Source organism: Diadema antillarum, unplaced genomic scaffold (assembly GCF_040938485.1).
Source record: "Diadema antillarum isolate AM-2024a unplaced genomic scaffold, OU_Dant_1.0 seq00000507_RagTag, whole genome shotgun sequence".
In the NCBI taxonomy this organism is placed as follows: domain Eukaryota; kingdom Metazoa; phylum Echinodermata; class Echinoidea; order Diadematoida; family Diadematidae; genus Diadema; species Diadema antillarum.
Genome location: NW_027271462.1, coordinates 3,039,345 through 3,052,890, shown reverse-complemented (window position 1 = coordinate 3,052,890; position 13,546 = coordinate 3,039,345). Strand labels below are relative to the sequence as shown.

The window sequence follows — 13,546 nt, the reverse complement described above, 5'->3', positions numbered from 1 at the left end:
TCTCAGAAATGTAGTTAGATATGATGACAAATCACTGTTACACATGACAGTTATGTAGCAGAACTGGGAAATATTTTGTAGTTTGTTCACATGCAGACTTGAAAGCGCTTAGCAGTAAAGATAGGAAAATTCAAGATTGTCTGACAATTGGTCATTTATGTTTCCTTCATTTCCCTTTTTGTAAAGTTGAGACTGCGCTGTTCGTGTGAAACCTTGAACAAAAGTTTAATCAGGTCAGTTGGGGATAAACATGACGTGGAATGTGCTCTGCGTCTCTGAAGTTGTTGGGATCCAGGCATTTTTGTAGTGTCGACACTGGTGTGAGAGTTTGTGCGTGGTGTAATTTAGGATTGTCTGCCCCTTGTACATTGTATGTATTCATTCAAAATATCAACAGACCTCGTTAGTGTTCAAGGATCCGATTCTATCCTCCGTACATCCCTTATTTAGCAGCATGTTTGTCTCCGAAGACATATCCGTTCGTTTTGGTTTGTGACACTGCTAGACTTCTTTTTTAGGTCTGTTGTGGCACAGTGTTCCTGCCCTGGCTTGATAAATCATTTACTATGTTTACTAAGTGTGGACAAAGCTTGGTAACATTGTAGGTTTCTTCTTTTTGCACTGGCATTCCACACACACAAACATACACACACACAAATTAACTCGATTGAGGACTGTGCAGCAGTATGGAAGCTACATAGCAATTAGAATATTCAGTGAAACTTCTTGAAAACTTGACCAGCGACAGATATAGGAAGGTTAATTAGTTTTCTGCGACGTCAGCTGCATGTGACCTTTGCAGTGATATAGTGGGCTTACGCAAATGTCAAACCCAACCGGTGAAAAACAAGGCTTGCAGTATGGCTTATGTCGCTGGACGTCATGTTTGTGATGACCATCACAAGCAACATATGTGATCTGTCCACTGTTGTCATTGCATGACAAAACCTTTGACTGCACAAAATCGTCTAACTTAAGCCAGTTGAATAAGGACAGTTGATAGTGAAAGACATATTGTGGAGATCAAGAGAACAGTGGATTCTCATTGCTCTTTAGGTCTAGTGAAAGATAAAAGAAGAGCAGCTTGCAGATCACATTTGATGCTAAAAGACAACAACAACAACCACCACCACCACCACCAACAACAACAACAACAAAACAGACAAAGAAATTGTCCTGGGCTATTGGTTAATATTCCAGTCTCAAATTCATCATAACTGGATTTTTTAAAAAAATGGGATCGAAAATTCCGTGAAAGCTCTCCTCGAAATTGATTAGACCTTCACAAACAATGAGATATGCTGAGTGTGTTATACCTGTACGATTAACATGAAAGCTTTACTCGTCATACTGACACCCACGTAACAGCCATGTGTGCATTTGATAACTCTTCAAGACCCATTTAATTTCACTGAGAGTGTTTCTGTCAGTTTAACACCATCCCCCTCATTTTACTTCGGGTGTCAAGCATAAAGTGGTTTTATGTACGTTTTAAGATAATAATCCCAGGTAATTTGAGAGCACAAGATTCCAACCCACACCATAAAGTGGCTTTGATGGGAGAAGTGAGTGCTTGCCTTCTCATAGGTATTTGAAGATGCCAGAATCATGTGCGAAAAATTAAAGCAGCCTCAAATGAAACTTTCTTTTTTAACCTTGGTCTGAGGGTTGTTTTGAAGAGAGATATTGAAAACTGAAGCAGTTTAGCAACAATACATTGCCTTGATATACACTTTCCTTTCATCATGTTGAAGAGTTGAATGCACTTCAGTTCATGAATTGTTGTCACATTCAATGATGATATGGTGTCTGGACTGTCCAATGAGAGGGCTCAGTTTTTAACAAGGAATATTTCTTTATATTAGATGGTCTGTATAGATACTGTTCGGTAATTGGCCATAATACGATCACTTGACTAATAATGCAGCAAGGATTGAAATTGTTATAGCGCCTGCAGGGAGTCATATTTCCAGAATTTGGCTTCGGCCAACGGGTCTAGAATGAAATAGTGTGTATTCATGAAGACCATGCAAATATAACAAATATTGCCTTGTCTATCATTGCAATGTAACACTAGACGGTCCCTTCAGAGTTATAAGACATACAAGTAATCTCATAAATGGTAAAGTATAACACCCACGGGGATGGCAAGTACTGTATATGCCAAATATTTCGTGACGTTTTCATTTGCGTGAATTTCACGAGTCGGGTGCTATTCGCGAAAATATTGACTCTGATCCCGATATGAATCTGATGTGCAAGTATACATTTTTCCATTCAGTACTGTATTCCACGAATGAGGTTTAACCACTCGCGAAATCATCGGGAAGTCCCGATTCACGAAAAAATTTAGACTTGCTGAATATATGGCGTATATTTAAAGTAGTATATTACACTTCTAAACAGGTAGTATCTGTATGATGATCTCCCATGCAGGATTCCTCATGAAGATGGACTTATCAATGCCACCAACCACCCCCTCTACACTCATGGCATGTGCAAGTGGCCAGGGTGCGAGACGGTCTGTGAAGACTTCCCCGCTTTCCTCAAGTAAGTAACAGTAATTTGTTTGAGTGTGGGTTGTTTGTGTTTTGTGTGTGTCTGTGTGTGTGTGTGTTTTACTGTGGTCTTTACCAATCCCAATAATGCTGGGTACTAGCACTCATAAGTTATCACATGTACATTATATATTGGTGTTTTACTCACAGGGTACTTCAACTGAAATGGTTAGTGTGTATTTGTGTATGTGTGTGTAAGGGGGGGGGGGGAGGGTTGCCCAGTTGTGAAGAGTTTGAGATGAAACAATTTTATGCATTAACACTGTATAGTAAGAGGTTTTTAATGGCATGCCTGCAAAGGTGTAGTGAGCAGTCTCTTCTATTTTTTTCAACCTCAGAGTAGAATAGCAGCAGCAAATTACTTGTATGATAGATGGTGAATGCAGTTAGTAGGCAGCATTGTCTGCATTTTAATCAGTTACAGCTGTAGATGCATGAGTATGATATATATCGTATGTCTCCTTGAGGTGCATATGTATGTCAATTAGCGTGTTTTCATTTGCACAGTCAATCCATCGAAGAGTTCTACTTTGCTCTTTCTGCCAACTGTCCCATACATGACAGGCATCTCAGCACGGAGCATGCCCTCGACGATCGCAGCACGGCACAGGCCCGAGTCCAGATGCAGGTGGTCAACCAGTTGGAGATTCAGCTGACCAAGGAGAGGGAGCGGCTAGCCGCCATGATGGCCCACCTCCACATGAAGCCCCCAGTGGAACCCAAGCAGGAGGCAGCCAAGGTACCCCATCCAGTTCAACCCCTCCCCACTCCATTCCCCCCCCCCCCCACCCACCCCTGCAAGCCGTAAAATTTAAGATCAATTGTACCATTGCGAGGTTGAATGAATGGTGCTCATGATTGCGTAACGCTTGAATAACTTGAATAATGAACGAGCATCTTTGTCACTGCCAAACCTTTTCTTTTCCCAGAGGTAGTTATAGGAGAATCTCTTTGTAAGATTTTATTGATGACTTGCATGAGTTCATGTGCCTGTATGACTGAAACCCATCGACAAAAGTGCATTATTATACCTTGAGAGAAGAAAGGAGGATGTGCTGTCATTAAAATGATATCCAAATAAATTTGAGCAGATGTACTGTTATTCTGTTGTGGATGCTTTAGACTATTCACATTGATTTCATGGGCACGGCAAACACGAGGTTATTCCAGCGCATTCCAGACGAGAGATTTGGATCGCTGCCCAACTCTGTGCCGGAGACTTCAAGGCCGGTCTTCAGACGGACATCTTGTCCGTCGACCTTGGCAGCTAAACGCATCAATATTTACGTCGGCTCGCGTTTCAGCGATTAATTTGCGAAATGCACACCCAACATCTCCCCTCTCCGTTTCTAAACAAATTGAGCTTGCATCATTTGCACTTGACGTGCTTATCACCCCCTGTCAGGGATAGACTCTGCCAAGGTAATTGTACACGCTTGTCTGACGGCAGATCCTGTTTCGACGCTTGTGTTGTCCCACCAAATAAGGAGCTCCCTCCATTATCATCCTGGTTACAGTAGTGTTGATGCTTGTGAGCTGGCATAAACTACCATATTTATCTTCCTTTGTCTTGCACTTGAAACAAAAATATTGTGCGTTCCCAAGGAAATAACAAGCAGGAAACCTACATCATCTGGTCGTGCCTGGCCAAACACATCTCGGCTTGCTGTGTAAACACGCGAGTCAGCGACAGGGAACAAAGGGGGAAATGCGCTGTTATTGTTTCGAGTCGCAGCAAAATGTTGTGAATGCAAGATGTGGGACTTTCTGGACCAACTCCACTGCTGACTGCATTCAAGTTCATGTGAAAATTGTGAAGAAGAAGAAGTGGGGGACTGCAAGGCTGGTGGTGCAGTAATGCATGCAGGCCATTGTCATCTGAATGAATCACAACTGAGCTTGAATTGTTACAGCTGTGAACAGCACCGCCTTGACAAGTACACCTGCCAGTTTTAGTGCTTTGTTTGCCTGGAATAGGACAGCATTGCACCAGGATGTATTATTGTCCATGTTCTTTCACATACATGTATATAAGAACAAGACAGGAACAAAAAATGTAAAAAAAAAAGAAATAAACAGGATTTAATTGAGAATGCTGAACACTTCATTAATCAAGCAATCTCACTAAAGAAAACTTAGCACACCTGTCAGATGTCCAGTAAATCAAACAAAGATTTTTATGAAACAAAGGCATGACAAATAGAGACTGATATTTGAAGTAAATACTGCTACACTCAGTGAAGAAACATATTTTAACAGAGCAGAGACTGACATTATTCTTTGGTCTTCCTACTGTTATTCTTTCTCCTTTCAACAGTCGTCTCCCTCCCTCTCTAAGGCTGTTTCAGTGGTCCAACATGCAGTTCCATCATTACCAATGGTGCCCAGCACCCCTCCTGTTCCCATCACCTCCATTGCCTCCGCCCCTTACCCCGTACCCCTCCCGGGCCCCGGGCCGGGCCACCCGCCCAAGATCCCGCCCCTGATCCCGGTCTCCACCCAGGCCTCGGTCCAGGCCCTCATGGGCCAGGCCCTGCGGAGTCCGGTCATGTGCAAGCCCTCCCACAGCCCCAACCAGGCCCACAAGCTGACCTCGCAGCATGTGACCCCCGGTGGGCCAATCAGGAGGCGGAACAGCGAGAAGTATGGCCTGTCACTTAGCACAGGTACAAGCCAACATTCCAGTCTTAACGTCAGCTCTAGTTTGAATTACCCACCTATTACTCTTATACACACCGGATTAACTACTCAGAACGAGCCTCTCAAGATTATTATTAGGGTACATGCTCACAGTGAGTGTTTAACTGAAAATTTCAGAACAGCTGCTGTAAAGTCCACTTATGCACAGTACACTATGTAGTTAATGGAATAATTAAGAATGCAGGTGACCACGGCCATCATAATTCGAAATCAAAATTTAAAAAAAAGTGTTGAAAAATCGAAATCATAAACTTTCTTTTGTGTCTCCAGGAAGTTTTGTTCTCTCAAAACCTTGTATCGTTATTGCTAGACACAAAGGCTTAAAAAGGGATTGTACAGTTTTGGTTGAGACCTAATTTCAGGTTTCTAACATTTTTTGGTGAGATAATGAGAAACATTTTATAAAATGTGAAAGAGCATGAATTCCTATGAGGAATTCAACCTTTATTTGATGAAAATTGGTTTTGAAATGGCTGAGATATCAAACAAGAGCGATTCTAATAAAGTGTGGGACCCACACTTCATAACAATTGCTTTCTTCTACTTTGTTTTTGGATGTTTCAGTCATGCGAAACCCGATTTTCATCAGATAAACTTTGAATTCCTCTTAAAATTGTATGTTCTGTACTATATCATGAGTGTTTTCTTGGTATCTCGCAAAAAGTTAAAAGCCCAATTCTCATCTCCACCAAAACTGTACTAGCCCTTTAAGTCTAAATCAATATATTATCAGTGATTTGGAGGTACAGAGTTTAATAGACTCATATGTTCAGCCCAATTCATTGCAAATAGCAGTGTCTTCTGTTGACCCCTTGCATTTAGTCTCAACCACCCTGATAACTTACTAACTTGCTATTGTGCATAGTATGAATGAATGGATCGTAGGCTATCCTATTGGTTCATAAGCAGTAACATTTGATTCACTTTTGTCAATGCATCAATCATGTATACATTGTATCTGTCCTAGATTAACATGTCTTTGCTTAATGTTCTTTTTCTGTGATGTAACTGTGACTTGTGTTCCATTTTGTTCATAGCAGAAATCCATCACAATTCGGATTTCTACAAGAATACTGATGTGCGGCCGCCGTTCACGTATGCTGCCCTCATACGGCAAGCCATCATCGATGCCCCCGACCGACAGCTCACGCTGAATGAAATCTACAACTGGTTCACGAGGACGTTTGCCTATTTCAGGAGAAATGCTGCCACATGGAAGGTCAGTGGGAAATATTTAGCTCTTTGACATCGTCTCTGGCTGGAGACAGTCAGGATTATCTGGTGCTACAGTATATATCACATTCTACCAGAAGCTATGGCTACAGATCTCAGTGGAAAGCTTATCGCTGCAATGGTCAATGTTTTCTCTTTTTTTTGGGGGGGGGAGGCAGAGTTGAGATGTCTCTGGATTTTATAGAATGGGTAGCGAGAATCCTGCGATCTGATTGGTCGAGAGCTATGTGATCATTTTTACTGGCCGCACGCTGAGTCACAGTTGTAAACATGTTATCGCGCAGTCAGCAAGAGTACGCGTACTTGTAACAAAGGTTCGCGCACTAAAGCAAGCGTTCGCGCACTCAGCTTGGCCATGCATCCAGTAAAAACTTATGCATGGCTGGCCATGCATCCAGTAAAAACGGTAAGTACGGGTATGCATGCCCGTTTACGGCAAGCCACAAGGAAATGCATCCAGTAATTTTGTCATCCGGTAACACGATAGAAAAATGGGATTTTGACAAGAAAATTACCCATTCTACTGTATAAATCAGATGACGCACATGTCTTTTCGTGCGTCAGTCGGAATATAGTGTGCATGCGGTAACTATGGAATTTAGCCTAAACCCACTCGGCTTCGCCTCGTGGGTTAAGCATTCCATAGTTACCTTATGCACACAATTCCGACTGACGCACTCAGACCTGTGCGTCATTTGTATGCTAGCATGTTGTGGATTGAGTAACCCCAATATAACCCCAAGAAGGATGAAAGAGAAATTTTGAGGGGCAGTTTGGTTGACTACTTTGTGTGATCTGCTGAAGAATATTGAAAACTAAACTCTAAGAATGGCATTGCTACTGTCAGGGTTTATCCACCCTTGACGGAAACCAATGTTCATGTGGTATTTCTAGATTTGAGCTCACTTCATGCTGTAACATTTGTAAGATGCAGAAGCAGCAAATTTATATAAAAGATATGAATACATTGCAAAGAATTGTTTTTCATCACTGTTGGGAAAGTAACATGTCTGATTTCTTTCTGTGTGCCCCCTCCCCTTCATTTTTTTTTTCCTAGAATGCTGTAAGACATAATCTGAGTCTTCACAAATGCTTTGTACGAGTTGAGAATGTGAAGGGAGCCGTGTGGACAGTGGATGAGATAGAATTCATGAAGCGGAGGCCGCAGAGGATGGGCAGGTGAGTCTCTGAGTAGGATGGAATTCTCACATCTTCTCAGCTCCTACTCCTCCTCCTATATTTTTTCTTTTTTCTTCTTCTTCATCTTCTTCTCCATTTTCTTCTTTTTCGTGGCCTTTTTTTTCTTTTTCTTTTTGTCATCTTTCTCTTCAAAAGTTTCCGTCTATTATGTCTGCATCTGTCTCATGTTCTGGAAGTAGCCTTGCTGTTTTCTCAATTATTATTCGATTCCAGTTTCTCTCTGCTGTCTTCCAATGGCAAATTTCTATCTCTGCTTTCCTCGTGCCATCTTTCTTCTGACCTCACCCGTCGGCCAGGAAATCTTTTGCCTCTTCAGTTTGTCATCGCTTTTATCAACAATCCTTCTCCCCTTCACACTACATCCCTTGCCTTTGCCCAGTTTCCTCTTCTCACTCATGGTTCCGTATCTTCAGCTTTCACAAAGATAGGTAGGTAGGTACTGTAATCGACTGGGCAACACGTGTAGGTGGAGAAGGTAGTCGTGACCTAAGTTCAACACGTCTTTCCAGGCGGGAAGGGAAGATGACTCCTTTCTGTATCTCATAGCACTGTCCTCGTTAAGACTGAACACCAAATTATGTCGAATAGGAGATTTTATCTTTTGCATCTTAAGTAAATCTTGTCATGGCATTGATCAAGAATGTGAGCAAATATGTTAGAGGAGAGCACGGTGCCCTCTTTTTTTACCATTGGATGATTGGTGGATGAGTCATTCTGTAGGCAAATGTTCCTTTGATGTCATATTACCTTTTACGGCTAAACAGTCAGTTTTAATGTGTTTCACTTGTTTGCATGTGCATGGAGATGGAAAAACTTGTGTGTAGATCATCACCTCTCGGCAAAGCTACCTTAAAGACCATGCATGATTGCGTAGATGCATAAGAAATGTTACACTTTTGGCTGTTGCCAACGTCACATCTTTCACACAGTCTCTGTGATAATGGAGTCGGCGTCAGTCATGTATGTCCCTCTGTCCGCAGTGCATGTCTCCTCACATTTGGCTCCCCCCATTCCCGTTTGTCTGCCTGGTAGTGTATGTGTACACATGTTAGCCTTTGTCCTGACACCGCACGATTCACCTGCCACGGTTCTAACTCACTGGGCGTGTCTTAAGGTCGATGGTGATTGATACCAGTAGTCGTAGCTTTGATGCATGCACTGGACCTAGCCATTTCTGACAAGAGGAATAGCATTGGTCTCCAGTAGGATAATCAGACACAATGGGTCATCCTATCTTTTCAAGAGATGTTGCTCTCTCTTTCTCACTCCCTTTTTCTCCCTTTTCCTCTTCTACTCCCTCTCCCCTCCCCCTCCCCCTCCCCCTTCCACCCCCCCCCCCCTCTCTGTCACACAACCCTCACAATGTCTGCAACAGTTATTGCAACGGACAATTGGAATCAGAAGAGCATATCATATAAAGTGTTGCATGATAACGATAATAATGCCATGATTGGACATCGAGAGTTTGGATTGTTTTGTAAGGATTAAAGGCATCATTAAGAGTCCCATAAATTCTTTTGGGACCACCATGTAGAAATTTGAAAATGACTCCAGATGCCAGCACATAGGCAGTTGTAATGTAATTGTTCCAGTGAATTGTCAATGCTAACATGATTCTGTCGCTGTGGCTATAAATCACGTTGACATTCACACAGACATTTACATCTCGACAACGAAACACTCATTTTGAGGCGTTGACAATAGAAGCCATAGTTCTATTACATTTCATGATTGAGCTACGTACAATAATGGACATACATGTACTTGCTAGGTCTACATGCTATCAAGATTTGCAATTTTATGTACTTCATACTTCTTGTGCTTTTTGTTTTTTTCTTTTGCAGAGCTATCTCTTTAATTTGGGGGGATTTCATTCAAAACATGTTTTATTTTTGGTAAATTCTTTCTGAATGGAGCAGCCTGTTGCTACCAGTAATGTGAGAGCTTCATATGTGCCTGCAACCACACAATGCATGAAAATTTTACTGTCTGCTCTACTTTGTTTTCTTCCATTGATATGTTGCATGCCCCAACTTTTGTTGCTTTGTGTTGCTTCACGCTTGCCCTCCCCCAAATATTTTGCATGAGCTTTTCCAATAACCTGCTGACAGACCGTCGTTATCTTCTTACAGCCTTAACACCCCGCCCAGTACGCCCAACACTCCAACCACGCCCATCAGCAAATCTGTTGGGATGCTGCCGACGGAGGATATGCCCCTTAACCTTGAGACACACATCCATGTAAGTACCGGCAGTGGCAGTGGTAGCAGTAGGTGCAACGTTGGTAGGGGAAGATGCAGTGCTGGTGGTGGTGGTGGCGGTAAATGGTGGTTACAGGGATAGAAGTGGTAGCCATAATGATGGTGGTGATAGGTGCAGTGGCTGTGATAGTGGGTCACGGATGGTAATTGTGGCTACACTTAATATGATGGTTGTAGGTACATTAGAAGGTATGGTGGTGGTGGTGATAGTAAATTGCTGATAATGGGATAATAGTGGTGGTAGGTACATTGAGGTAGTGGTAGGTGCAGTGGCTGTACTAGTGGCTCACTGGTGGTAATTGTAGCTACAGTTATGATGATAGTAGATGCATCGGAAGGTACAGTGGTGGTGGTGGTGGTGGTGGTAGTGGTAAATGGCTGGCAATGGGATAATAGTGGTGGCTGTGGTGATAGTGATGGTAGGTACATTGACGTAGTGATAGGTGCAATGGCTATGATTGTGGGTCACTGGTGGTAATTGTTGCTACAGTTATGATGGTTGTAGGTACATGCACATTGGAAGGTACAGTGGTGGTGGTTTTGGTGGTGGTAAATGGATGGTAATGGGGTAATAGTGGTGGCCTTAGCGATAGTGGTGGTAGGTACATTGAGGTAGTGGTAGGTGCAGTGGCTATGATTGTGTGTAACTAGTGGTAAAGGTAGCTACAGCTATGATGGTAGAATCATTGGCAGTAGTGGTAGGTACAGTTGTAGTTGTGGTGACAATACTGGTGGAAGTGGTAAGTACAGTGATGGTGTTAGTTGGTACAAAAGAAGAGGTACGTACATTGGTTGTAATAGTGGGTTCAGTGATGATATGGGAAGGAATATTTCTGGTAATGGTAAGAAAGTGTCAGCACTAGAAGTAGGCCCAGTAATTGCAAGAAAGGACATTTTTTTTTAATGTTTGACAAAATTATATATAAGATTCTCTTTAAGGAAATGATGTGAGACCATTCCAGAAAAAAAAAAATCTGTTGGTCATAAAATCTGTCATTGTCATGTAGGTTAACGTACAAAATGTATATGCAGCAGAGAGAAGCAATCTCATTCTTTTGCAGTTGCGTATTTCAGTTCTCAACAATTTTCTCAAATGAGCTCAAAAAATATATGAATGATTCCACTATAGTTCGTCATTTCCCCATGTAATACCAAACACGAAGGTTTTTTTTTTCTTTCACTCCCTCAGCCTCTTGTGTTTCTTTCACTCCCTCAGCCTCTTGGTGGCAGTTTACCACTGCTGAGTGATGCAGCAGCTGCAGCAGCAGCTGACAACGAAATTGAAGTCCTCGACAACGACGGAGACTTGGAACAAGAGGACTTCTCTGGGGAGGGCAGGGGACGGTTCCCGGGTGAGGAGAGAGACGGATACCCCTCAGAAGAGAGGGAGCGGTATGTGTTGGGTGGGGAGGATGGCGAGGGGTACCAAGACGGTGAAGGGGGCGACCCATTTCCCGATGAGGACAGAGAGACTTACCCAAAGGGTGACAGACAATCCCACCCTGGTGGCGACAGAGAGACTTACTCTGGCAACCGGGAGCACTCGCCCAGGATGGACGAGGCCCGCTATCGCATGGAGGATCGCGAGCACTTCGCAGAGGAGCAGCGGCAACGCTACGCTCAGGAGGCGGAGGAGCGATTTGCCAGGCAAGAGGCAGAGGAGCGGTTCGCGAGGCAAGTGGCAGAGGAGCGCTTAGCACGGCAAGAGGCCGAGGTGCGCTTCGCCAGACAAGAGGCCGAGGAACACTTCGCGAGGCAGGAGGCTGCGGAACACTTCGCAAGACAGGAGGCAGAGGAGAACTTTCGGCGCCAGGATAACGAGCAAGATGAGGAGGAGGAGGAGGAGGAGGAGGATGTGGGCTATGGCAGGGAAGAAGTCTTCGAGAGGAGCGAGAGGGATAACTACCAGGGGTCTATGCAGGAGGAGGAGGAGGAGATTGGAGAAGTGGAGGAGAGAGTGAGAAACACTGCCATCGGGGATGAGATGGCAGACGATGGGATGGAGGAGGATAGAGACGAAGCAGTCAACCATGGCATGGCAGAACTGTGAGTAATTCGTCTCAGTACTGTACCGTAAGTCTTCTGAACTGACTTGTCCCTATTAGAAGTGATCTTTCTTTTCTTCTGTGTTAATGCTGGGTTATTTCATAGGAGTGCTCACCGTTTTAGGTGGATTTTCTTTTTATCTTTCATTTCCCAAATTGAAACTCTGCATCTACCGAAATTCTAGATTTTAGTTAACTGAAAAGTATTTGCCCCTTTGCGCAAAACATCAATGTTTCTTTGGATTATTTTTAGTGTGTTGCATCATAAGTTAGACTTGATATTCAATCAATTTCATGAATGCTGTTAATCATCTGAAATCAGATCAATTTCATTATATGGGCACTTTATGTTAAAAGTAGTATTCATCAGAGCATCAAGACCACGTCCAAATACTTCAGAATGCTTTAGTGCATGTATGTGTGGTATGTGATGTTAAAAAAGCATCAACTGTGATACTTGGTTTAGTATGGTAACCTAATTCAGATAGTGATACCATATACAAATAACATACAAAGAGGTGTAAAGTCGACACTGTTGATAAGTTCTTGATGTTCTGTCCATGAAATACATATCAATATCATACAGTTGAACCAGTCCATGCTTTTCCTCATGTTTGTCACAGGCGAGACCCATCTGGTCAGGCCATCAAGCGGGGGAAACCATGCCATCTGACAGCCGAGCAGGTCAAGTGTTTGATGCAGCAGCCAGCACAGATGATGATGGTGATTCCTACCCCAACCAACGGCCAGTCAGATCATCACCATGACAACTCATCCATGGAGCACTCCAACTAGGAGGCATCAGGCTGCTCCTGGTCCAGATCCAAGTCCCCTTACCCCAACCTCAAACCTTCCTTATCCCCCCCCCCCCCCCCCCCCCCGAGAAATGAGAAGTTGATAATGAAATTACTTGAAAAGCAGAATCCCTCCTTAATAACAAAATGGCTCTCATTCTCATGTTGTGTAAAATTGCCAAATATTTTCAGATGTTACCAGTATTTTGAGGATCTTGAAACAGTTTATCCGAGTCATGATGACTTAAAGATTTTTAGCTGTTATGCTACAAAGACCAGAGCATTTGTCAGAGTACATCCAGCTTTGCATTTGCAAGCTTAAGTGAGGGTGTTCTTATGAATTCTGTGGATCTTCTTGCCATGTTTTAATTGATGTAAAGTATAATGATGTCATCAATGTTACTCTTTATTTTAAGTTTTGGGTGTTTTTTTTTTAAATTGCAAGCCATTTATTATGAGCTATGATGTTACTTGACAATGTTTACATGATGTCCCTCTTATAAGGCACAACAAGATATGATATTAACTGCAGGGCAGTATTCAGTAATAACAGGGGAAAAATAAAATGGGAATTTTAGCCTTGTTTTACAGAACAGCACCTTGAGTGCACATGTAAATGCAGATGATGCATAGTCTCGCTTGTATGCTTTGGAATTTGGATCCCTACATGCCAGGAAAGGGGATTGGTAGTGGAAAAAAATGAAACAGTATGTTGTGACATTAATACTTAAAAAATAGACCTAGCAAGGATTGTA

General features: G+C 42.8%; 1 protein-coding gene across 1 annotated transcript in view; it reads left to right on the top strand.

The window, feature by feature from the left end:
* The window catches only part of LOC139734054 (uncharacterized), an 81,571-nt gene extending 68,715 nt beyond the window's left edge, over positions 1 to 12,856 (top strand). Inside the window, exons 6-13 of the mRNA XM_071644871.1 lie at positions 2,437 to 2,550; positions 3,123 to 3,297; positions 4,876 to 5,224; positions 6,299 to 6,477; positions 7,549 to 7,670; positions 9,824 to 9,932; positions 11,169 to 11,998; positions 12,621 to 12,856. Of these exons, the coding sequence (XP_071500972.1) occupies positions 2,437 to 2,550; positions 3,123 to 3,297; positions 4,876 to 5,224; positions 6,299 to 6,477; positions 7,549 to 7,670; positions 9,824 to 9,932; positions 11,169 to 11,998; positions 12,621 to 12,792 (2,050 nt within the window). The 3' untranslated portion in view covers positions 12,793 to 12,856. The remainder of the gene's footprint in view (positions 1 to 2,436; positions 2,551 to 3,122; positions 3,298 to 4,875; positions 5,225 to 6,298; positions 6,478 to 7,548; positions 7,671 to 9,823; positions 9,933 to 11,168; positions 11,999 to 12,620) is intronic.
* Positions 12,857 to 13,546: the final 690 nt, after the last annotated feature.